At 46.5% G+C, this 26,439-nt stretch overlaps 1 protein-coding gene, 1 long non-coding RNA gene and 2 pseudogenes across 2 annotated transcripts in view; 3 read left to right on the forward strand and 1 right to left on the reverse strand.

Annotated features, from left to right (window-relative positions):
- The window catches only part of LOC136663236 (uncharacterized), a 40,943-nt gene extending 19,793 nt beyond the window's left edge, over nucleotides 1–21,150 (forward strand). Inside the window, exons 3-5 of the long non-coding RNA XR_010795021.1 lie at nucleotides 10,141–10,241; nucleotides 14,873–15,059; nucleotides 20,960–21,150. This is a non-coding gene — a long non-coding RNA (uncharacterized lncRNA). The remainder of the gene's footprint in view (nucleotides 1–10,140; nucleotides 10,242–14,872; nucleotides 15,060–20,959) is intronic.
- LOC136663496 (5S ribosomal RNA) lies at nucleotides 441–559 on the forward strand (annotated as a pseudogene).
- On the reverse strand, nucleotides 10,117–17,905 carry NEXMIF (neurite extension and migration factor). Its single transcript, XM_066640221.1, has 3 exons — nucleotides 17,830–17,905; nucleotides 10,986–15,294; nucleotides 10,117–10,291 (listed from the first exon to the last, which is right to left on the reverse strand). The coding sequence occupies exons 1-3, from the start codon at nucleotides 17,903–17,905 to the stop codon at nucleotides 10,117–10,119; spliced, it is 4,560 nt and encodes a 1,519-aa protein (XP_066496318.1).
- A 4,907-nt stretch (nucleotides 21,151–26,057) lies between the features above and the next one.
- Nucleotides 26,058–26,177, forward strand: LOC136663361 (5S ribosomal RNA; annotated as a pseudogene).
- The last annotated feature ends 262 nt before the right edge of the window (nucleotides 26,178–26,439 follow it).

Below are 26,439 nucleotides of genomic sequence, written 5' to 3' on the forward strand. Positions count from 1 at the left end.
TTCAGCAATGGCAACTTGCACTGTGTGTGTTGGGGGCCAGCAGTTCCCTCCAAGTCAGGGGTTGACAACCTATGACCTGTGGACCAGATCCGGCCTGCCACCCAAAGTCATCTGACCCGCATGGAGTTCAGCTTGGGAGGCCAAGACTTCTGCCCAGTTTGCCATGCGCAAGTCAGGGTATGGTAGAACCACCTGCCCAGGCTCACAAAGTCCCTGTGTCGCAGTGTGAGCCCAGGTGGGCAGCTCTGCCATTCCCCGCGTGGTGCGCAGTGAATTGGGCAGAAGGCTTTGTCTCCCAAGCCAAGCTCTGTACAACTGCTTCCAGGAGTTTGGCAACGGTGTGGTGACATCATTGCTGAACATCTGGCCCCTTTGCCTGAAAAAGTTGCTGACCCCTACTCTAAGTGAACAATTTGCTGCGGGGAACAGTATTTTGGACTCCTGGCAGCAACTGTCACCCTGCACATGCCCGATCTAGTCTGATCTCGGAAGCTAAGCAGGGTCAGGCCTGGTTAGTACCTGGATGGGAGACCGCCTGGGAATACCGGGTGCTTTAGGCTTATACCATAGTATTTCGAGACTGAAGGTTGCCAACCATTTGGCAATGCACATTGATTTGGAGAGCATCAACTCAATCCAAGAGAGCAGTATGCACAATGGCCATGGATGCCCCATGCACTGCTGCCCAAAGGAATTTTTTGTTTGCAAAGTCTGTTAAACTCATGAATGTGTGTAGAGAACTGGGTTTAAATAGCTACAAGCAGCACTTTAGTTCTCTGAAACAGCCCTCATTCATTTTGGTAGGGCTTTTTGTCCGAGAAGTTTCTAGTTATTTTGCGTAAATCACACTGAGAATTCTACTTTGGCTGTATCAGTTTTCCCATCAAAGGCTTTTATGTTCTTTAAAAACCTGATTTCTTTATTACAGGTGGGTTGGCCGAAGGACTGCAGGCTAAGGCGTGTTGTATCATGACATCAAGTTCCATGTAATTGTTTTGTGCTCACAGAATCTTTTTAGGTTACATGCATCTCCACATGGAAATGGTTCACTGGGGTTGCAACACTTCCTGGAGGGATGTGTAAACAGGATTCCAAATACTTTGTTGAGTGGTGGAGTCATTGCTGATGACTAATCCCCAAACAACCTTTCCACACAGGGGAAGTTGATGTGATCCCTTTAAAAAGTATCTGCAAGCACAAAACATTACAACATCAGAAGAGATTATAAACAAATTGCTTCCCATGCTCAGTCCAAAGTTGCTGTTTGTTTTCTTCATTTGTAATCTATCATTCAAGAGCTCTCCAACCCAGACAAGGCATTAGTGAGGAAGAAGGATTTTCCTCCTGAAATATTGATCCAGTCATTTAAATGAGCTACTCTTGGAAGCTGATTAGAGAAGGAAAAAAAAATCTCAGATTTAATTATTGGGCAGCAAATAGCCAAATTAAAAATACAGTAGGGTAATTACTGGCAGAGAGGCATCAACTCTAAAAGCAGGGCAGGGTCATCTGATGGGGACTGAAGACAACAAAAAAAGGGGGAAACATTTTGTTAGCATGTTTGGTGTTTGCCCTATTCCCCCCACCCCCAGTCGCTAAAAGATTTTCATTTTGGGTGTGGAGTGTTTAAAACATGAGCCTAAATAAACTGCTAGAAAAGAACTGATAGATGGTCCCTGTCTATATGAATCTGCCTGTCCCATGAGGTCAATGAGAGAGGTTTGTTGTGGTTGTTGTCTCTATTGGACCATAACTTGGGACAGGATCTTCTGTGTTGTGGCACCCAGTATGTGCAACTCACTCCCAGTGGTAGTTAGAACTGTGCCTTCTGTGTTGGCTTTCTGAAGGCAACAGAGGTTAAGACCTTTAAAATTCCACCTAGTCTCTGTTTGGATTGTATTTCTTTCTCGTGTAATCTGTTGATTTTTTTGGGTCTGTTTCTACTGTGCTGTTCACTATTTACGTGTGTGTTCTTTTTAATTTGATAATTGTATTATTAAGTTGCTGTTTTAATTTTGTAAACTGCCTTCAGCTTCCCCCATCAGGGTAGGGAACACACAAATAAAACAAAACAAACCGGGCGTGTGCTGGGATCATGATCACCACTAAGTCTGATAATAAATGGGAGTTTTAATTTCTTTGCATACATCATCTTAAAATGAGATTTTTATTTTTATTTATTCCATAAACAATATAACAAAACTCAGCAAGTTAACAATATGACGTTTTCACCGTACAGAGTCAGTCACAAATATTTAAAACCTTTGCAACAAGAACAACAAAACCAAAAATATTACAAGAATAATTTACAAGAGGGTCTATAAAACAGCAAAGCGCTCACAAATTTTTCCAGTTTCCTTTACACAATTATCACTACACTCTTTCACAACATTTCTTTTTATTACAAAATTTCCAACAAAAGTTTAAATTTTTTGTCTTTGTATTTTGGTTTTTAAAACCAGAAACCTTTTAAGTATACATCCTTTCATTAGCACCGGGCGGGGTGCCAAAAAGGGAGAAACCTCACACATACAAACACTTCACAGCACTTTTCTAAGAAAAATATACACTTACAAAATATTTTACAAATTGGCACACTTAAAAATATACAAGATTTTGTAGGCGTCTTAGAGTGATCCTTAAGAATTATACTTCAATTGACTCTACAGAATATTTATAAAGCTTGTTCTAAAAGAAAAGAAAAGGCAAATTATCCCCAAACATGTTAAGATTGCAGTGTACACCGTGAAACAGAAATGGATATGTTACATTCATTTCAAGGGCCATATAGGATTTCTTTAACGCTCACGGGGAATAGAAGTTTCCTGTAGCACCATAAAACAGTAGCAACGTAATGAACAGGTGCCTCTGATTCTAGGGAAGTCTAACTTAAGGAGCAGTACATTCAAGGCGCTGTAGGCAGCTGTTAAGTGCCCACAGCAGGGGCTGCAGGCAGCGAAACAAAGTGTCTTACCCTGCTTCCTACTGGGAGGAAAAGACAAATAGGAGTTTAACTGGGACTCTTAGTACCTATCTCACAGTTTTTATATTCACCCCCTTGTGCTTTCAAAAGTGTCCATGTTTCTAGTTCTAGGAGGGCTGTCGCAACTAAAAAGGCTATTCCTTGCTTCGGTTTTCTACGCCAAATGGTAAAAGCTCAATACAGCTGTCCAGTCACCTAGTTCTCTCATATTTACTTAAGGATCCAGTTCTCTGTCCGCCCCCCCCCTCCTGTTGTCTGACTGTTGCTCCATTGTCATTAGCGTTTGTTTTTTTTTTGGTACCTGAGAAACAGAAGCCTTGTGTCACTTAGAAGTACCCTACTTCACTGGAACTTCCCTCACCCTTTTTTGCATCTTAAAAATACTAGCTTATCATTAACAGAGAGGGGCTTGTTGTCAGACAGGTGCTGTGGGGTCCAAAGCCACATCACTTCCTTGAGGGAACTCCTTAGGGGAGTTGCATCATGTCTGACAGCTGACAATACAAAGCTTTGCATGATAGAATCAGTCACAGCTTAAGGGCTGAGAACCTGATTTCTTCCACAGGTACACACTGACCACAGGAGCACTGGTTTGGGAGAAGCCCAAATAGATGCAGTTTAGCACCACTGGAGCAACAACAGCTGGGTGGGGGAATTAAATAAGACAGAACCTAGGCTGGAGACATAATTGGTTTTTTTAAAAAGAGATGAAGGCAGTTTGTGAGAAGGATTGTGGCTCTTAGTGCAAGCATTCATTTCACTTCCCCTGTGCTCTACCAATTTTGCCTGGCTTCTCTGGCTAAAAGTGAGTAGGGTCAAAAGGAATGTGCATATATTGTGGGAAGAGTCCAGGGCCAGCTCAAGATTTCCTGGTGCCCAAGGCAAATGTTGTCCCCTTCCTCACCTGGTGATGTGCCAGTCTCTCTTTTCCTTCTCCCTGGATTAAAAAAGGATGGGTAGGATGTAGCAAAAGTGTGGAAGAAAGGTGAGTGTCTAGCCCAATATTCTTCTGTCCTCCACACTTCCGCTTTTGCTCAGTCTTCTTCTTCCCTATTCAATACAGCGAAGGTGGGGGGGGGGAGGAGGAGTGGGCAGATGGAGATGGGCTGACCCCATCAGTCTGCTGCCCAAAGTGGCAGTCTCATGCATGTTCCAGCCTTGGAAGAGCCACTTCTCTCAAATTGCCATCAACTCTTGCCAATGATTCTTTTTGGCCGAGTCTGCACATATCACTTCAGGTGGCAGGCAAGGTGTACCACTTCCTGGAGTGCTCCTTGCAATACACCCCCCATGGGGGGAAGAAAAAAACTAGAGCAGCAGCAAAAGGCTGTGCAAAACCTTTCATCTCTGATGAGGTAGTTTCTTCTTGGGGAAAGCTTACATTATGTAGGAAAAATTCAAATATTTCATCTCCCCTCCCCATCTGAAGTGGTGCAGACCATTCTACTACCACTGCCTGTGTAGAGGGAGCCTTTCTCCAACCCTATTAAACCATCTGTTGAGTATCAGGCAACCTGTTTAAGGGTTTTCTGCAACTCTGGAGTAGATGTTCAAATTCTTTATAACTGTAACTACATTCTTCACTTTATAATGTTAATGCATCAAGCTGCAATCTACAGTCAAGCCTCTTATCACTCTGTTATACAATGGGAAGCAATCACCAGCTTGCTCTTGGACCTCTTGGACTGAGTGAGGACAGTCCAAGTTTGTACCCCAGTTCTTATACCAGAATACACACAATACCGCACAATATCTGTTACAAAGGGCATACATGTGTATACTTCACAGCTTTCCCCTTCAAAATGCTAAGGCTACTGTAAAAGGATTGAGGCTGCCCTTGCAAGTATTTGGAAGGGAAAATGTACAATTTGTGCACACACAAGAACTTATGTGACTGAGATGCACCATCCATTTATTTTCCCCCCTGGAAACAGTAGTTTCTGAAGAGGGTTGAAGTCAGTGTTCATGTTGCAAACACACCCTTAGGCTGCCTTTGATAAACAGGTTTTGCTGGTTTTTGTGTCATTTCAAAAACCTGCACAGTCTATTAGGCCACAGTCAATACTAGGCCAAAAGAAAGGTCTGTATACCATGGGAAGTGTGGTTTTCCTAAACCACATTGTTCTTTTGGACATTATTGTCTGCCTCCAGCCTTAATCCCATAATTATCCCCAATTCAGAGGTGAATCTCTCTGCAAGGCATAGGATTCAGTCCAAACTGTCTTTGTTTTTGGCCAACTTTAGACTGGGTTTGAATCTCAGAAAACAGCATCCATTTGGGCTTCCAGCAAACAGATAAAGTTTCCTCCAGACCCTGAACCAGGCTCTCACTTATGTTCCATTTTTCTATCTCTGTTGAAGAAACCGAGACCCTTTTCAAAATTGCCATGGTTTACACAGTATTCTCAAGAGGCTGTCAGCATCATAATCCTTATATAACTTCACCAATATTATTTCATAAGTAACAACACTAAGCAATTCACTGATCATCCTTCATCTAAAACATCATGGGCGTTTTAAGAGCAAGAGTCGAACAAGATGCAGGGGAAAACCCAGGCACTGTGGGGATAGCTGCAACAGAAGGGGGAAGTTGGTGCTGCCAAGAAGCCAGTCGCCCAAATGAATGGGGGCAGCTTAACCTTAAAAAAGCAGAAGACTGAGAGAAAGCAGGAGTACAGACGGGCGCCAGTGCATTGTCACAGCATTGGCAACAAAAGGCCTTCACACTGGAGCCATGACAAAATTAAAAAGCGTATGGGGGGGTGCAGGGGCATTTATGATGACAGAATTCCATCAGCTGTAGTGAAGCCTAGGGGGTCTGGCTGCAGTGCGACAGAACACCCCTAACTTTGGTGCCACAAAAGCAAAACAAGGAGAAAGAAAGCTTCAAACAAGCCAAGAGATGAAGAAGTGAGGAAAGTGGTTTTTGGCAAATGCAGAAGCAAGACAAAGGTGCTTGTGAATATGTTATATTGAGGTAGCAGAAAGGGAGGTGCACCACAGCAGAGCATGGGAGGAAAAGATTCCAAGATGTGTGGGCTGGTTGCTTTTGGAAGCCAAGCAGCATCGGTGGGGCTGGGGCAGAATCAGGGTTTGATTTTTGGATCCATTTCCAGTTTTAAGAAGGTCAGTTGTAAGAAGCCCTAAAAAGCTGAGAACAAGGAAGCAGCAGGCAGAGGTGCGAGAAGCCAAGTATCCCGAAACAGCAGCATCTACATGGAGCTGGAACTGGGGTTGGGGAAACACTGTTAAATGCTGGCTTTTCCAGATGCTGGGCAAGTCAGTCAGTGTTTTCTGGAGTCCCGCATGCCTGTCCTATTGCACTTTTAAGAAACACAGTTAACTATTGCTGCATGTTTCAGTAGGACGTACCTCATTATGCGTGAACTTCATTATGCCGCATGAATTGACTGTGAAGCAGACTTAGGAAAGGTGCAGTCAAATCAGTGCCGGCCAGGATCAACCAGCAGGAAGCTACCACTTTTAACAACAAGGGCTCCTCTGGCTCCACAGGAGCAGCAAACAAGGAACCCCTTAACTATCAGTGGGGGGAGCCTCGCACCCCTCCCTTTCTCCCGATGCCAAGCCTGAAGCAGCACATGAAAACCACATCTGATTGACCCAGTGGCTCTTGGGATGGGGCATTTATTTCTCAGCAAACTCCGAATGCACCCAAAACAGCAGCCGGTTAGCAACATAGCCTAAGGCTGCAACCCTTGCGACACTTTCCTGAGAGTAAGTCGCACTGAACAAAATAGGGCTTACTTCTGAGTAGACCGGGTTAGGATTGTGCCCCACAGAAGAAACAGGAACACAGAGCAAACTCCTTTGCTCATAAGCACCCACCTGCCTCTGCAGGACACTGAAGGTTGTAATGTGAACACAACTAATACAGCTGGCGCATGGGTTGCATTCAAGGCTGTTCAAGCACATTGTATGTGCTACCACGTGGAGATGCTACGTTGGTCATTTGAGTGCTGCAACGCATCAGAGGCAAATCATGAGAGATGAGGGCTCAATATGATCTGGCTCAGTCAATGTTTTCAAGTATGGGGCAAGTTTCCACCTCACCATGTGCCTAGGACATGTTGGAGCATTCAAATGATCGGCTGCCTCGCTCAGAGAAGCCCACTTTGTGATAGATTTGCCACTGAGAAAAGAAGGATGCTTGCCAGGGTGGCAGTAGTGCCTATCAGTCATGCAGGTAATGGGTGAGAAGGCTGATGATCAACTGTTTGCTCCGAGTTTGGTGCTCTGTGTATTCCCAGAACATAACTGGGGCTAAGCTGGGGAGAGAAGAGGAGGAGAAGCACCTGGAAAGAGCAAACTGAAAGGGGGAAAGGCCGCAAACATAAAATGGTCTTAGAACCAGAAAAGGAAATGGATCACTCCATATTTGGGCCAGCAAGACCCTATCATGGCATCCTTGGAGGAGGACTAAGGCTGGCCATGAGGCAGGACATCCTCATATCTTCATTCCGCTCACTTCGGCAGCAAGCCCCTGGCCTAACTGAAATGGCTGGGGAGCTACACAGGAGCTTGTTCCGAAAGGGCTGGTGAGTTCCATGTTCAGAATGGTCTGAGACAGTGTGGCTCTGTCCACGCAGATGGCTACGCAATCCTGCCGCCCTCACGTCATCAGAAGGAAGATTTCCGTGGCTCAAGCTATGTACAGTTGCCAGGAGGACATGGGTCTTAAGAGCCTAGCTTCAGCCAAGCTGTGTACAGAACTGCCTGCTTGCAGTTCTACCTGCCCATCCTTCACTGTAGATCCCAGAGTGAAGCCACAGGCCCGGCCTAAACAGGTCCCTTCAAGCATCCACCAGTACCAGGCTCTCAGGGTGCAATTCCTGTGAGACTTCAGAATGGGACCAAAACCAGACTGTAACACCACACAACCTCAGAACTTCAAAGCCAAGCTGTTGCATCCTCCTTCAGGATGCCAAAAAGCTATATTGCTTTCAGAGCCACTGCAAAGCAGCCTTCAGATTAAGTGTCAGCATGTATTCTCCAGTGTAGAGGAAGAGGGTCTGAACAAAGGCCACAGCCACCTCAACACCTGGGTAAGGTTCAAAAAGATGAGAGACCAACACGGCCAAGCCGAACCACTAACTCCTCTACATAGTTCCTGTGAGGAACTCTTTGACTCCACTCATACCACCTGACATTTGTAAACATCCACCTTCACCTCTGCTACTAGTTGAACATAAACTGCCTGAAAATTAGTATGGTAAAATATGCATGTATACTTAGGCATCCCCCAGTATGCATGGATCTGGTTATCTCTGGTTGTCTGTGCCATTACCTTTGTTTAGCTTCATTGCATTTGCGCAGAGTGAGAACGTGTCTTGCTTGAACAAATGCTATCAGCAGAAAGCAAGCAGCCTGCAGCCTAGAAGGGAGACCAAGAGTGAACAGGAAGCAGGAATTTTGTCTTCCTTCTAGGCTGCTGGCTGCCTGCCTGCTCGTTTTCTATAAGCTCTCTGCTTATAGCATTTGTTCAAGCAAGACACGTTCTCACTCTGCGCAAATGCAATGAAGGTGATGGGGCACGTGAAACTGTAGAGTTAGGGTCCCCCCTTATTCAGTTTTTGGTATCTGCGTGGGGGGGTGGGGGGAAGGAATGTATCCCCTGCAGAAACCAGGGGACGTCTGTGAACCCAAAGGGCACAATCCAGAGAAAGTCAGCCCTGATTATGTTCCACTGAAAGCAATGAAATGGAACTTACAGTTACTAGTTGAAATCTCTGGTATTTCAGAGCTGTACTATGATGAGGAAACAGTTCCTCTGCTGAATCACAAAGGCCTCTTTCTCGGTTTATCTGACTACTATTGCAGTGTGTCTTAATCCTGGCTCCTTGGCTTCCAAGAAATCTCCCAGCTATCAAACCATTTCCACATCTCATTGCAAATCAGCAGCAAAATGCAAAGGCTCTCACATAAACAAGAAAATAAAATGTGAGTTTCCTTGGAGAAAGGCTTGGGGTGGGGGCTAAGGTTTGAAACTTGAACGTAACATTTAACAAAGCAGCCAACACTGATTACTGTCTTGGGGGGGGAAGCACACACTGTCTGGATCCGGCCCCAATTTGGTAAGATCAAGAGTTCCATGTTCTTTTGCAGCGTGTATGGAGACAACATACAAATTCACGATTGCGCTAGAAATGTTTTTTTGTGAGTTTTGTTTTTTACAAACCTTCAAACAATATTGCCATTTCAAAGGTTAGAACATTTAGAAAACACCCAGTGTTTGGATCTAAGAGCTCTTTCTGCCACCATATGCATAAAAATGGTTTTAAGAAACGGTTCAAAATGAAATATCAATACCGAGTATGAAATGCATTTGTTTCCAATTTTCTAACTATTTTTAGAATTCATCCCAGGTTGTATTATAAAATATAGAAAACTGAGATACAAAGTATCAACAATACAATTTTGTTCTTGAAATTAGCTTCAGCTACAGGTTTTGCTTCAAAGGAAACAGGCGATAGACAGCTGATTTTTATTCACTCAGTTCAGACACTTGAGTTTCCGGCCAACTTACCTTGAGTTATTTTTGCCTAGTATCTGAAATACTCTAGCAAATCAACTCTCTCCTAGACTGAAGTTTAATATCTCATCAATACTTTCCAGAGGGCGCTACAGTCTCCCAGTTTCCATTATAAAGTCATTCCCACCAACCCACCTGTTCTTGAGCTATAAACCACAGGGCAAAATCCATGAAATGAGGTAAGTCAATTTGGCACAAATGTCCATAAAACTTTTGGTACGTTGTTGTAAGGGATCAACATCATTTTCCATAGTGGTTGCTTTCGAAAGGGGTGGCAAATTGTATTATTGGAATGCTTATAGTAAATCAAAGGGCAAAAAATAGCTCCAGAAAAAAATAACACTCACAACCCATTGTTGATAGAGATGTTAAAATATGTACAGGACAACACTTGTTCAGAGAGTTTGGCACAATTTTTTGTGGTTGTTGGGGGGGGGGCTAGTAGTGCATAAGCGACTGTACAACAGTATGACCTTTGAAACACAGGGAATACCATGTTAGATTTGCTTTCAAAGAATAAAAGTCTCACAATTTCAAACTTTTGATTTCAGCACTTAACACTTCAACATATTACAAGGCATTGTTATCTTTTTTTTTTCTTTTTAAGCGAGGAAGAAAAATAAGACCACCAAAAGAAAAGAAAGGCAAAAAACCCTAAGCAAGCGTCAAACGTCTTTCTAGAAAAAGGTGTCGCTTCTTCAAATACGGGTAAAACCAAAAACGCTGTTTCTGCTTTAAGAAGAAGGTTGTCTGTTTCCCTGCAGAAAAACCAAACATTTTATGCCATCTCAGTTAGCTTTTGTGGAGTCAGGTAAGCTCTAACTTGGATAGAGGAAGATGAAGCTTTTGTGGTGCAGGTTAGGATATAAACAGCAGAGGGGGCAAGAGAGCATGTAAAACTGCCTCATTGTGCTCAGCTAGGGCTGAGCTGTCATTTTGCAAAACTAAGACCCTTTTCATTTGGATATCTTGGCTTTGTGTGTGTGTGTGTGTGTGTGTGTGTGTGTGTGGATGTATAACCTCTCTTTTGTGTTTAATTTCTTACAAAATGTTCAAAAAAAGTCTTTTTTTTCCTTTTTTGAAACCATTTTAAAAAAGAGCACATAATTAACCCTTTAAAAATAAATAAAAGAATTTAAAAAAAAAGAAAGAAGCAAAACAGCAAGGAAACCAAAAAGAGTAGCCTTGTTAGTTTGTATTTAACCCCAAGCCAAGCCAGAAAAAAAAAAAAATTGGTCATTCTTTTTAGGTAGCTTGCAAGAAATAAGTATTTTTTTCATGCACTTTGGAAACAAAACAAGGACGACGACAACGCAAAAGAGGCCTGTAAAAGGGGGAATGTCTCTTTCATGCAACTCTTGGTTTCACAGGAAGGAAAAAATGAGGAAGAGTGGGCTTAGCAGGTAGTAGGAAAGTTAAGGGTGCATTCCAGCCAGTTTGGTGCAGTATTACCTCAGTTTTTCAAATGACGCTGTCACCGCCGGGTCCTTATGGGCCTGATCGCGGTCCGTCCGCTTTACTTTACAGTTCTCATCCCTCAGTGATTTAGAAGTTGATTTATGCCGGTACAGCTTTTTATGGGTGGGCTCGTTTTTGGCTAAAGTGCTCAGGTTACTATAGCTTTTATCAAAAAAGGGAGAGTGAATGTCTGTGGCATACCCAGCGGAACAGTTAGGGCGCCCTGGGTCACAGGAGGCCACCCGGCCACCACTTTTGCTCAAGCCCTTGTTACCCGATTTGTGACTCTTCCCGGTTCCCGAAGAATTGCCGTTCGCCTTTTTCTTGGATTCTTGCGGGGTCCCGGCCAGAATCTTAAGAGTTTTCAGTTTCAGGCTGTTTGATTCGGGCGACCGGAATATATCCGAGACGTTGTTGTTGTGGCCGACGGGCCCCCACAAGGGTTCGATGGAGGCCATCATAAACCTCTGGACGTCGGCCATTCCAGACGCAATGTTTGACAAAATGTTGGACGGCTCCTCAAATTCCCTTTGATCGTCATCAAGAAGGCTGTTGGTGTTTCCTAAGCTAGTTTCAGACCAGCCCAGAGTCTCCTTGCCCAGAGTCCATTCCCCAGGCAGCCCATTATGCTTCCCTATCCTTACAGAGGAGGAGCCGCAGTGCTGAATGGATTCCACCAGAGCTTTTGTCGTCAAGGCTGCACTGTTCAAGGGTGCGGCGACTCTGCCCCCAATGCCTGGAGGCTTTTCGCCAGCTGCATTTTTCCCTTTCCGCGTCGATTTGGGAGGCTGCCTAGAATTTTTGCCCGGTGGCTTCTCGGCCCCTTTGTTGGCTTTTGGAGATTTTTTCCTCGTGTTTTTCTGGGGAGGGCTTTGGTTCGTACCCACATTTTTACTAGATGAACTTTTCCTCTTTGATTTTGACACTTTGCTATTGGTGCTAATTTGGCCAGATGGCTCATTAAATGTTGACAAGCACGGGCTTTTTTCGAGGAGGCTGACAGAATCCTCATCGTTGAACATATGGAACTGAAACTGATGATTATTTAAAGTGAATCCATTATCTGCCTGATCTTGGGTCTGGAGGACCCCACAGTTCCACTTGACCTTCTCCGGATTACTTAGCACAGTTTGAGAGCTATCAAGGAAACATTTCATATTACCCAGCGTTTTGGTTTCTGACCCAGTTATCTGCGGGGAAAGGTTAGGGGTATCTGGAGGAGACATTTCGGAAAGTGAGGACTGGCGGAACTTGTCAGGTGTGAAGTTAGAGATATCCAAAAGGTCCGTGGACTCCTTCAAAGGGGTTATTTCATCTATGCTTTGCTGAATGACCAGCTTGGGACTGCAGTGGGCCAAGAAATCGTCGGCAATCTCATCTTCCGTGTCCTTTTCACAAGACTTTAAACTTAGGGAACTGTAATTGCTAGAACTGACCGACAAAGAACCCACTGAATCAAAACTAACGAGCCTCCCATCATCTGTACTTAGGGTGCCTCGTTGGAAATGAAACTGCCCCTCTCCGTTATTAAAATGACACGGCTGATAAGAGTCATCGGACTGCGGTTGCTGACCATCCTGCATGTACTTTTTTTGGTATAGTAATTTGTTGCTACTCAGATTTACTTGACTGTACCCTGTGGCCGGGAGGCCATCTCCAGCCATGCAGTTGCCAAACTCCGCCGTCGACAGCGCAGTGCCCTCCTGCATGTCCCCTGCAAATTCCTGCCCATTGCCGCCGGCTGCTTTGCCAGCCGGCCACACGCCGCCAAAGTTGCTCGGCTCAATCTCCAAGTGGCTTGGCGACTGCTGCAGCTCCGACTCCGAAGGGGGGGAAAGAACACAGCTCTGGGCAGGCTGCAGAGCACGGAATGATTTCTCCGCTTGGACGATGCCGGGGAGTGGGTTCTGGTGCTGCTCTGGGGGCTGTGAGCTGAAGTAGGCAATGCCAGCGTTACCTGGCAAATCAGAAGCATCTAGCAATGTCTGCAGATACCCTCCAGGGATAAGGGGCACATTGGCAGCAATACTAGCAGATGGAGGAGGCTTGTCTGGAGAGCAGGTGGTGGGTAGGAAAGAAGAATTTTTAGCAACCTTATCCTCCCGGCACTCGGAGAGGCGAGAGCCGTCTGCAGCAGAAGGAACACTTTCATCCTTCAAACCCGTTGCAGGCTCCTGATTCTCTGAGGCCGGAGAGCCCTCTGCCAGATTGGCAGCTGCCTTGATCCGCTTGCATTTCAGCCTGGCTTCGCTTTTGAATTTGATCCTGCGGAGAACCTTCCTTTCGGGGCCCTTGAAGTCCCTGTCCTGCGGCTTGCACTTCGACGAGGCGAGGCTCGCGATGTCGCCCAGATGCAAGCCGTTAGCACAGCCAGGGGCGGCCACAGCCAAGGCCTGCACCTCCTTCAGACCCGCGCCATCGTCCTCGATCCGGTGGCAGAGCTTCAGCTCAGAGGAGGAAGAGCCCTGCTTGCTCACAGGCTGCTCGATGGCCTTGATTCTCTGAATCCGGTGCCTGTTGGCCAGTTTGCACTTCCGCTTTCGCGGGTGAGGCAAGAAGATGTTGGTGCCATTGAGGAAGAAGCTCTGCTTGTTGTACAGGTCCGACTTGAGGAGGTTCAGCCTGCTCTGCCACCTCTCCTGCCAGAAGGCCTTCAAGGGGGCCAGCCTGGCGTACTTGCTCAACAGTTCCTCGCTGAGGGTCACTGTTGTCTCGCCGGCATCCACTTTGCCCAGCTTGACCAGCATGTGTTTCTCCCCTTTAAACCTGTTGATGATGATATACTTGATGATGACCGGGGGCTCCTTGCGGGATACTTTTCGCCTCTTCTTCGGGCACCACTCGTCGTCGTCTTCCTCCTTGGGTCCATCCGGGATCCACTCCTTCTTATCCACGATCTTCTCGCTCTCAATGGAGTCCACGTCGTACAGGTAGTCATCACTGTACCTCACTTTCCGCTTCGCTCGCAGGCCGTAGTTCTGTTGAATGAAGGAACTGGAGTGGTCCCTGGGCAGATACTTGTTGCAGTCTTTAAGATCTTGGAGCACGTCAAAGGAAGATTCCGTGCAGGTGCTGTCATCACTGAACTCCCCAGAGTCCTCCGTGGAGTTCACAAGTTCCAAGAAGTGGTTTCTTTTGGGACCAATGTACTGTACCACTTCTGTACTGGTGCAAGATTTGTTTAAGGCAACTTTCTCACCCTCCTCATCCTCTTCCTCATCTCCCCCCTCCCCATCTGCTTCTGTTTCCCCCCAAATGATGCTCTCCTCGGATTTGAACTGGGAAGGGTCAGCAGACCCTCTTGGCCCCCTCTTCAGGGCCGTTCTGCTTTCCCTTTTCGGGCACCCGCTGAATACGCTGGGGAAGAAGTTGAACTGGGCGTCCTCCTGCAGGGCCCCCGTCTTCTCCCTCATGTTGTCCTGGAAGGACTCGTACCGGATCTTCAAAGAGCAGACGTCACTTCCCAAGGTGGAATCGTCGTCATCGAACATGTAATTATCCACGTCTTCCTCAGAAAACAGGTTTACAGAAAGCTCGTTTTTGGAGCAAAGGTCAAGCAGCTCTATTTTGCTTTCACTAATGAAAGATTCAAAATAGCCCCACTCCTGGTTGGGATTTGTTAGCAAAGGTTCCTCCCCATTGCACTTGTCTAATAGTAATCCCTCATAGTAATTTTTCTGAGTGGGGTCCTCTGAATCACTGTCAGATTTCTCGGCATCTCTTTTGTCTGCTGCCCTCGATTTATGCAGAGGGAAGCTTAAAAGCTGGTCTGAAAGCAGTTGATCCCCATATCTCATGGTTTCTCCTGTGCTCATGCAATGAATCCCTATATCAGAGACCGAACAGGTGTCATAATCCCTATTTATGTCACCCACTTTCAGGCTTATTCCCGGCTCTGCATCAATGCCGTCCTTCGATTCAATGAAGCAGCCCAGGCAGGTCCGACTCGGCTGCATCAAGCAGTCCCCAGTGAGCGCCGACATGCTTCCGGACTCCATAACTGTGAAGGGAGCTTTCTCGCAGTCGCCCGGCAGAGACCAGGTGCTCATTCCCTTTGTGACGCACGAGGTGAGGGAAATGGCGTGGACGGAGGAGGAGTCATCGGAAATGTGGTCGGGGACATCGGCCAGTCTCAAGGGGGAAGGAGGGCTCAGCCAGCAGGGCTTCTTGGAAGTCAGGGCTGGCTGGGCGCGGTGGCACACGGGGCTCTCCTTCTGAGCTGCTGCGACCGTCAGGGTCGGGAACAGAGCTGCAGCGTCTGCGGCATGGTGGAGCTTCTCACTGCCATCCAGGTCATGTGATTCTGGGAGAACTGAGAGAGAAAAGGGAGAGGGGGAGAGAGAGAGAAAGAACCTGAGCATTGCACATCAAAATCTTGTCCTCCTGTGGACAAGTGGATGGCAGACGATGCCCACCAATCCGGAGTCCTAGCAGCAGAGCAGCGGCCGCCCTCTCACTATCCTATGTTGTTAATTCATTTAATTTACTGGATGAGATATTAAAACAGATCCAGACTCTAGCAGATTCTGGGCACATGAGCTTGAACAACAGCACAGCTAATCCCTGTTTGCTATTTAGTTTTTAAAATACGTTCTAAATTAATATCCCCGTGTCAAACTGACCTCAAACAGGTTGCCGTGCCGGAGACGTTTTATTAAAAATAATCCCATAACTAGTTTAACATTTAATTTCAATTTAGACAGACTCATTAACATTATTAGCTAATACATTAATTAATCAACAACAATATTAATCAACTTCCCCCTATAATGTTTGCTGGCCTCACGCTGCAGCAAAATGTCATTGATGAAGGATCCCAAAGTGTTTTGTTTTTTTAAATATTATATAAAATCACACACTTAAAATTCATTTTTACTGACTAGACTTTGATACTGGATATGCATCTGACTTTACATCTCAATTTTTGTTTCTCTATAGCAGGGGTGTCAAACTCGTTTCATACCGAGGGCTGAATGGCATTCAAGATGCCTGCTGAGGGCCAGAAGTGATGTCGTTAGGCAGGAAGTGATGTCATTAAGCAATTCATAACCAAAAATAAGCACTTTTTCTCACTTAGGAATTCATTAACTACAAATGACAGAAAAGAAAACATGCAAATCTTTATCATATTGCAAGATATGGGAGAACTCAATTTTTGTGGGGCTGCCCTTTTAGCAGTAACACTTCAGCACTGCTCAGCAGCTGAGAGCCTGAGGGCCAGATAAAAAGCTTCCGCGGGCTGCATCTGGCCCCCGGGCCTTACGTTTGACACCCCTGCTCTATAGAGTAGCACAGATAGTTTCACAGAAAAATATACTATAATATATACTATTGCGGAATTTGCACTTCATAGCATCAAAGAAAGACATCTTATTTTGAGTCAGACCTCAGGTCCACCTAGGTGTCCAGCCCCTCAACCAAAGTCATCCAGCACGCACAACGGTCAGCATGGAGGCAAAGCCTCTTGCTCAATTTGCTATTTGCCATATGGAGAGGGCAGAACTGCTTGCCTGGCCTCGCAGAGTCCCTGTGCCACAGTCTGACGCACGGGAGGCTTCACCACCTAAGCTGAGCTATCTGCAGGTCGAATTACTTTGGGTGGCAAGCCGGATCCAGCCCACAGGTTGCCAACCCGACTTGGGGAGGTCCCCAACACAGACAACACGGCAATGTTGCCGTTGCTGGAGACAGCAACCCAGAAGTTCAGCAATGACATGATGACATAATTGCCAAACCCTTGGCCTCTTTTCCTAAAAAATGTTGCCAACCTCTGATTTAGGTCAGTATGACCAACAAGGCTGGCAGCCACTCTCCAGGATTTCAGGCAGGAATTTTTCCCTGCCGTCCCTGGTAATGTCGAGGACTTCTGATTGCAAAGCAGAGCTTCAGCAGAGACAGGTCACTGTCCTTCCCCTGATATTTATAAAAACACAGCTTATGAAAACATTCACATTGAGGATTACCACCATGATGGACAATCAGATTTATGGTCTCCAATGGAGAAGTTGGGACCCCACCAGCAAGTCACACCCTGAGTTAAGAAAGAGGCTGGGGTGAGCCATGGCATCACCACTCACCAAGTTGGTTTGTGTGCTGTGTGTGTGTGTGGGGGGGGGGGGGAACTACTGGGAATGTGCAGGACTCAGTGTCCAGATGCTTTCTGCAAGCTTCTCCTCCCAAGACACAAAATATGTGAGCGGTTTTCAGACACCTCACACACCATAACAAACAAGGAACAAGGTAAGGAGCAAACACCTTACCCCCCCCCACCGCACCCCAGCCCACCCTTCTTTGACTTAGCATTACTTGATACCCACTTTTATTTCCAGCCACTGGCCTAAACACTCTGACTGGGAATCTTTTTGAGTATGTTTGGACAAGGTATCCAGAGCAAAGGATCATGCATTTTTCATAAGCCCTTTTCATAAGCTGTCCATCAGTCCTCGACTGCTGTGCGTTTAAACCTTGCCAGCTGCAAACACGGATCTCTATGCTGTTTAGTGATCTGGTGCAGCAAAATGGCTAAAAGGTTGTATTATGGACCAGGAAGTGCCTGACCCCTTGTCTCTGCTGGAACACAAAAAGCAGAGAATCTCGCCCAGCCTCAGCCCCTCCTCCTCCCTCAAACCTGCCATTTGGAGATGGTAATAATTGCATAACCTACAGCTTCGTTATAAGGGTTAGGATCAGATCATGTATTTTTATGACCACAAACCTCCCCCCCCCTTTTTTTTTTTTTGGGAAATGGCATCAGTAAAGGGGAAGATGCGGTACTGGAGCAAACTGCCTTGCAGTAGGTGTTGTAGGTGAATCCCTGGCTATAATTAGATTTTCTTACCATCCTCTTTCACCCCATTAATCAGGACGGTTTCTTGGTCTTCTGAGGCACAATCCTTATCTTGTTGGTCATCCATCAATTTAACCTCTAGTTGTTCACTCCATGCTCTGCTGCAGTTGGCCAGCCTGCGCATTTGCAAAAAACGTAATTAAAGACATTAGAGTCCCAGAAATCAGCTGACAGCCACGCGAATGAAAGAAAACCCCACATTGATTAACCTCGGTTCAGAGGAGAGGTCTGTGGCAGCAAACAGCCTATCTTGAGGTCTAGTGTATTTTCTGATGAAGTCAAAAGCACGCACTGTTATCGCAACTACTAAAAATGTGTACAGCCCTGAGAAATGAGCTGGGTAGGCAGGAGCTGTACAGGACACAGAGTAGTATAAATCAAGCTCCATGTAATGTGCTTACGCCCTACCTTAGGAAGACAGGACTAGAAAGGGCAGTAGAGACTGAAAACAGATGCTGGCCTGCTTCAGACACCATACTTTGTGTTTAAAAACACTTTGCGTTTTTATGTTTCGTTTTGTTAACAAAGGAGGTGCTGTTTGTTCATGCATTAAAATATTTTGAAGCTGCCTTTTAACCCAAAGTGTTTTCAAGCCAGCTTATAAGTCCATTTTTAAAAAAATATTGTTCAAACAATAATCAAATAGTGTTTTGAGATGGCAGCTAGGAGTGCTGGCTGGTCACTGATTCATTAGGCTAGTAGTTTAGGAAATCACTTGATGTTCCTTTGTGTCTGAGAACTTGCTTGAAGTATCATGAATGGGGGGGGGGTGTTAATGGCTCTGGAGTATTCAGGAGGAGAGACATAAGAACATAAGAACAGCCCCACTGGATCAGGCCATAGGCCCATCTAGTCCAGCTTCCTGGATCTCACAGCGGCCCACCAAATGCCCCAAGGAGCACACCAGATAGCAAGAGACCTGCAAGGCTTCCTGGGAATTGTAGTTAAGAACATAAGAACAGCCCCACTGGATCAGGCCATAGGCCCATCTAGTCCAGCTTCCTGGATCTCACAGCGGCCCACCAAATGCCCCAAGGAGCACACCAGATAGCAAGAGACCTGCAAGGCTTCCTGGGAATTGTAGTTAAGAACATAAGAACAGCCCCACTGGATGAGGCCATAGGCCCATCTAGTCCAGCTTCCTGTATCTCACAGCGGCCCACCAAATGCCCCAGGGAGCACACCAGATAACAAGAGACCTGCAAGGCTTCCTGGGAATTGTAGTTAAGAACATAAGAACAGCCCCACTGGATCAGGCCATAGGCCCATCTAGTCCAGCTTCCTGTATCTCACAGCGGCCCACCAAATGCCCCAGGGAGCACACCAGATAACAAGAGACCTGCAAGGCTTCCTGGGAATTGTAGTTAAGAACATAAGAACAGCCCCACTGCATCAGGCCATAGGCCCATCTAGTCCAGCTTCCTGTATCTCACAGCGGCCCACCAAATGCCCCAGGGAGCACACCAGATAACAAGAGACCTCATCCTGGTGCCCTCCCTTGCATCTGGCCTTCTGACATAACCCATTTCTAAAATCAGGAGGTTGCGCATACACATCATGGCTTGTACCCCCTAATGGATTTTTCCTCCAGAAACTTGTCCACTCCCCTTTTAAAGGTGTCCAGGCCAGTCGCCAACTAGTGGCTACCTTAAGGAACAAAAGCAGCATCTTGCCCCCCCTCCCCCCCTCAAAAAGGCAGGCAGGTTTCAGGTGAAGACTGAGACACCAACTGAATGGGGAAGCTGGGAGAAGGTGAGGAGAGAAGCTGAAGCAGAGGGTTGGAGTAGATGACCTCTCAGGTCCTTTCCAACTCCAGTATTCTATGATTCTGTGAAGTGCAGTGCCGCTCTCCGGCAATTTGGCACAACTTCTTGCTGGCTTGTATGGGTCCTCTTGCAGTTTGTCCCACTTGATGCTCATCTTGCGCATTTGCAAATAAACCAAATATTACAAAGGCCTCATAAATCACCAATGATTCCTCCCCCCAAGGATTTTGCAGAGAGCAGTACTTCCACCCCACCCCCACTCCCGAACGTCTCACCGCTTGTGGGAGTGAGGAGCATACCTAATATCAAATTAGCTGACTAAAAGGCAACCAAGCAATTGCCCCCTAACTGTCAGTTCCAAAGAACCTCTGAAAGAGAACGGCCTGAGCCGACTAAAGCAACAAGCAGCGGAACAGCCCTCCCCAGGGACACCGTTAAAGCAACCATCTGAAACTGCAGTTTTTAGCCATTTCCTTCTCCTGGCACACTGAGAAGATGCTAAGGTCGTCAAGGCACACCTTTGGACAACTGACAAGGCACACTGCACTGCCCGCCGGGGGCTCGCATCCCTCAACGGGCCTGCTAATATATCACCCTCCCCTAAACCACCCTGGCACACCTGCAGACCATACACAGCATACCAGTGTGCTGTGGCACAGTGGTTGAAATTGCTGATCTAAAATTAAAAGAAGTGGATAACATTGGCAAGTCCCTCAATCCCCTCTCCATAAACCTTGTGCTTTCATTTTCTTAGAGGCAGAATCTCCACCCTCCAGTGCAGGAGTGCATCCCTGCCTTGAATGATTTTCAGAAATAAAAAAAAATGAGAGAGAGAGAGAGAGAGAGAGAGAGAGAGAGAGAGAGAGAGAGAGAGAGAGAGTAGTCCCTCCCTCTACTACATGCAAGTTGGATATCTGCTTTTGCATCAGGACTTGCAGAACTATACAAGGATAAATGTGGTCAGGACTGCTTTGCCTGATCCTCTGGATAAGCCTTTAAAAGGAGGATAAGCAGGGGGCCCAACTGATGAGCAGAAAGGTAGAGGCTGTTTCGGACACAGAGAAGGAAATGGGAGACTGAGAGGAGATTAGCTTGAGTCAAGCCGTGGGAGCAAGGAGTCTTTTCCTCTTCCCCCTTTATCAGGGGTTCTATGCTTTTTACATTCCTAGTACCCTCCCCTCCCGTTTCTTGTAGGGGATCTCAAAGCTTCAGGAGCAAGTGGCCATTATCAACTCTACCAGGCAGATGGGTTAAAAGGGGAATAGAGACAAGGGTCACACTCACATCTCAAGCCACTTAGGAAGGTCTTAATCCTGCCTGCTAATGCTAAAAGGATAATCCCCTTGTCTTTACAGTGTGAGCAACTATGGAATTAAGGCAAAGAGAAACCTAAAGATGAGATCATGAAGCCGCTGCACACAGAGAAGAGACGCACTGATGAAAGGTGTGGACACCGATACCAGTGGTGTTAATTTGCAGACTAGCAGCGAGTCCAGTGGCAGGAAAGCTGGCATGGACCACGGCCGAGAGCACCAGACTCTCAACCCAGTGCATGAAGATGAGTATTGCTTCAACAAAATACTATTTTTTTTCTTGCACAAATAAGTAAGTGTAGCTTTTTTGATCAAAGGGAAGAGCAGAGATATAAAACCCTCCGAAGTACAATATGCACATTTCACAATGGACTGCAGGGCTCAGCAAAACCTTTTTAAGAGGGGAAAACTGCAGGCACACAAAGGCATTGACTGGGAACACTTCGCAAGCAGGTCGAATACTGTATGTACAAAGTTACAATGCGGGGGGGGGGGGAGAGAAACCACTGTTCAAATGCAAGTATTATGAGAAGATTGACACAGCTGCCTTCAATTAGTAAAATATTATGGAATGTATTATGTATGGTATGTACTGGGTAGATGGGACTCGTCAGCCTGGGAAGGCAGCTCATCTGAGAGAAGAAAGACTTTGATCCCAAACCTCCACTGCCTTGTGGCTACATCCAGTTATGGAAAAGGCTTCAGGAGTCAACCTCGAGGCAAAATCCGGAGCCGGAGTCCCTGAGGCAGTTCATGGTTGAACACAGTCACGTTCTGGCAACTCCTGCGATGCCACTGGAACCAACCGTATTGGCCTCTGCCTTTCCATTGGACCATTTCAGCGACGTGGAGAGGGGGGATTTGCTGCATGGGTAACAGCCTATCCTCCATACCTACTTTACCCAGGCTTCGCGCACTGGAGAGGATACTCTGTTCCAGAACCACCATTCAGAGCGTGACACCATAGTCTTCCGAGACTGAAGGATGCCAACAACACATGGAATGTGTTCCAATACCCAGGGATAAATTTTATGTGGTGTCTTATTTTACAGAGCTTTTTATCAGCTGCTTAGAAATATTTGGCTGCTCAAGGATCAAGGGAAACCTTCTGTACTTGCACAAACTGATGCGCTAGTTCAGAGCATGACGTGTCCACCTCAGCATTCTTTTTTCAACAGCAGTGAGACAGATGTCTCTGGGAAGTCCACTAGCACAGCTTGGAGGTAAGGGCCCTCTAAGGCTGACTCCTGGTGCCCGAGGCGGCATGCCAAGTGCTGCCCCCTTACCCAACGCTGTGCCAGCCTCTGCACCTCCCTCAGGGCAATTAAACCAGCTCAGCGTCCTCCTCCCATCCACATTCCCTCTTCCTCTCTGCCCCCCTCTTTTCCCATCCAGGGCAGAGAAGCAGTAGAAGCAAGTAGGCCTGGCACTCCACACCAGCCTCCTGCCACTGCTTCAGTTGGCCTCACGGATGGGCCGCCAAGGCCACCCCATCTTCAGCCGCTTGCACTCTGAAGCCTCTTTTCTCTGCACCCAGAGGTTCCATTTAGCCCTCACAGCAGTAGGTCAATTGATTGACCTATTGTCCACTCATCAGTCCTTTCAAAAACCATTTAAGCAAAAGGTCAGTTTAGCTGAATGACTTTTAAAGTAAACTTTTTTCTCAAGAATTTTTGCTGTTATGGTACAGTATTTCTTACTTGAAAATATGGACCCTGAATAGGACCAGAGCACAGAATGTGGTGCGGATTATACCATCCTCTTGCCCTAGTCTAGGCCAAACACACTTTAAGCTTATTAACAAGTCCATATACTGGGCTGCCCTGACAAATCTCCTGTGGGTCTGCCCAGCCTATATCTGTCTTCTTATTCTATCACATCCCATCTGTCCCAGCAACTGTTGTTTCATCCAACAAGTTGTGACAGCAGTGGGGATTTGAACTTGAGCCTGTGGATGTTTTGGGGAAACCTCCAAATCACTGAATCAATTTCACTGTAACATAAGCAAATTCTGGAAGTGTATTTTTACCCTGGTAAGATCAGGGGACATTCTGCTTTCTCCCCACCCCCCCCGCCCCCGGTTACAATTGTTCCACAAAGGAAGCCCAAAGACACAGATAATGCCACTTCAGAATGGAAGCTCTTCTAGATCCCTTCAAGCCAGTTGGAAAACTGGAAAACAATATCATGTTTTCCCACTCTGGGAAGCCTACAAGCTGGGCAGGAAGGCATGAGCCCTCTCTGCTGTTGCTCCCCAGCTGTACGTTCAGTGGCAATATGAGCAAGCAGCACGCTCAGTGGCATACTGTCTTAAAAGTGGAGGTTCCATAGAGCCAATGACTAGTAGCCGCACCACTTCATACTACAGTTCACAGGCAACCCCCATCCAACCAGTGATTTTAGCAGAACAGCACCATTTTGGATAGGTGGACAAGAGCACAGCCATGGACTGGATTCTTTGCCACAGCAGTCGAATGCTCTTGCCACAGATGCTAAAGACTGGCCATTCATGGGTTAGATGCACTACATTTTTGATGGAACATCACATCACTGCAGTCACTTCTGAGTCAGGCACTTCTGGGGGGACGGGACGTCTAGTGTCACAGCCCCAGCTGCCAGAGGGGCTCAGCCATGCCACTCAGGGTTAAAACGGAAAAAGGAAAACATGTTTTAAAAGCAAACCTGAATCACTCCATACTCCTTGCACTCAACAGTTAGGTTGTCCTGGGGTGTTTCAACTCTACTGCACCCTTTTCCATTAAAAAACCAAATCAAACCAAGTTAACTTAATTGAGCTATCAGGGGTTTGATTTGCCTCTACTGGAATGAGTGGGAAGTGAAACTCCCAGAGGTGTAAGCTCGTTGGGGTCAATTCCATCCCCTGCAATTTCTCAAAATATTGTACACACTTTAGCATTTTACCTGCAGAAATTCCATTTTTTTGTGGTTCTACTTCAAAAGCTACACGGGAGACTTTTTTCCCCTGGTTTTGTATTTTTTTCTGTGTACAAAAAACATCCCATTATCAAGCACTGCAGGAGTCCGCTGCACCCCAGGAGTAGACTTTCCCTAGGGGTTTAATTCTGCTTCGAGTTAGTTTATCTCGACAAAGGAGTCAATGTTCTAGTGCTACAAACCTGCAGCACTAATTTTTGTTTTTGTAATGCTCTTTTGAAAACACCACCATCCCATTAAGGTTACTGAGGTACACCAGACCCCTTTTGTTATTTACTGTAATCCCAGATTTCATCTCAGCATTTTTTGTTCTCCGTTTTGCCCTCATTTCTGTTTTCTCCTCCAGGGTTTCCTGATAGCCCAGTGAGGGTTTCCAGATGTCAGTTGTGCCTTTTCCCAGTCACCTGTCAGAAGTTTGTTTGCCCCTAAGAAACATGGTAAGGCCAAGGGTCTATGCAGTGATTTTCAACCAGGGTGCCGAAGCACATTAGTAGTTGGCATCCTTCAGTCTCGGAAGACTGTGGTGTCACGCTCTGAATGGTGGTTCTGGAACAGAGTGCCCTCTCCAGTGTGTGAAGCCTGAGTAAAGCAGGTATGGAGGATAGACTGTTACCCATGCAGCAAATCCCCCCTCTCCACGTTGCTGAAATGGTCCAATGGAAAGGCAGAGGCCAATACGGTTGGTTCCAGCAGCGTCGCAGGAGTTGCCAGAACGGGACTGTGTTCAGCCACGAACTGCCTCAGGGACTCCGGCTCTGGATTTTGCCTCGAGGTTGACTCTTGAAGCCTTTTCCATAACTGGATGTAGCCACAAGGCAGTGGAGGTTTGGGATCAGAGTTTTCCTTCTCTTAGATGAGCTGCCTTCCCAGGCTGACGAGTCCCATCTACCCAGTGGCTGTTTAGTCGCCTCTTACGACAAGTACAGCCAAACTGAGGGCCTATTCTTATCCCCAGCCCCCAGGGGTCACCGAAGCACATTGGAGTGCCACAAAAGGTCCGCAGATGTGCTGTTTGAGTTTGAAGCACAGTGGTTAAAAATTGCTGGAAAACTCTTCTCCAGCAGAGAAAGATGGACAGACAACCACCCTAAAGACAGAGCTGCAGAACCTGGAAAATCTCCTAGAAGCCGGAAGTGACAGCACAAGAGTCAAAGACCATGCCAAACACTCAAAGCAGGCACTATGCCAGGCTCTCCCTGCCGGGTACTCAAAGCAGCTTCCAGAAAATTGTCAAACACACACAAATGTTAAAATGTTGTAAAAAGAGTAAACAACCTAAAAAAACTCATTAAAAGCCCAGAGTAGGATAAAAAACCAGCACCAAACAGTAAAACGATAAAAAGGCAGCCCACGAAACAGTATAAACCTCCATATTAAAAGTCCTAAACTCAGAAGGCAAATGTAAAAAGAAGTGTCTTTAGGCCCCTCTGGAAAGCTTTTAAGGAAAGAGCAGTTCATAAACTAAGGGGGAGGGAATTCCATAGAACTGGTGCCATTATGGGGAAGGCCCTACTCCTTGCCACCACCCCTCTCACCTCCATTAGTGGCGGCACCCACCAAAGGGCCCTCTCTGATGACCGAAGAGGACAGGATGAATTGTATGGATGAACTGTACGGTCTCTCAGATATCCTGGCCCCAAGCTGTATAGGGTTTAAAGATCAAAACCAGCACCTTGAATTGGGCCCAGAAACGAATGGGCAGCCACTGGAGCAGCAGTCGAACCGCTGACCTCCAGCAAGCACAAAGACTGACACATTCTGCACTAATTGCAGTTTCTGAAACATCTTCAAGGGCAGCCCCATGTAGAGCTCATTATAATAGTCTAATCTTGATGTCACTGTGGCATGGATCACCGAGGCTAGGTTCACACGATCCAAGCACAGGTGCAGCTGGCGCACCAGTCGAAGCTGGGCAAAGGCTCCCCTGGCCACCGCAGCTACCTGGGAATCCAGGCGCAGCTGTGAATCCAGGTTGAACCCCCAAAAGCTGTGGACCTGCTCCTTCAGAAGGTATGCAACCCCATTCAGAGCTGGATGACACTCTAGTACTTGCATAATGGATTTCTGAACCAGGAGAACCTCCGTCTTTTCCGGATTTAATCTCAGCTTGTTAGCCCCCATCCAGGTTTCAACCACTTCCAGGCTGCACTCTAAGGCCACCTTGGAAGGAGAGAAAGAGCTGGATGTCATCAGCACCTGTTACCCTGCACATGCCCGATCTCGTCTGATCTCGGAAGCTAAGCAGGGTCAGGCCTGGTTAGTACTTGGGTGGGAGACCGCCTGGGAATACTGAGCGCTGTAGGCTTATACCATCGTCTTTCGAGATTGAAGGTTGCCAACCAACCATCAGCACCTCACTCCAAAACTGGATGACCTCTCCCAACAGTATCATGGGAAAACAGCATCTAATTTTATAAAATAACCTTGACACAAGTGGCTTCCATGCACATTTCTTTTGCTGGACTGAGAACCGCATGCATAAGCAGGGGCACAGTTCCCTTGTCCAATCCAACAACCAGGGCTACTGAAATCTCACATATCCGCTGTTCAAGGATGAGCTTTAGCAT

The sequence above is a fragment of the Tiliqua scincoides genome, chromosome 12 (genome assembly GCF_035046505.1).
Source record: "Tiliqua scincoides isolate rTilSci1 chromosome 12, rTilSci1.hap2, whole genome shotgun sequence".
NCBI lineage: Eukaryota > Metazoa > Chordata > Lepidosauria > Squamata > Scincidae > Tiliqua > Tiliqua scincoides.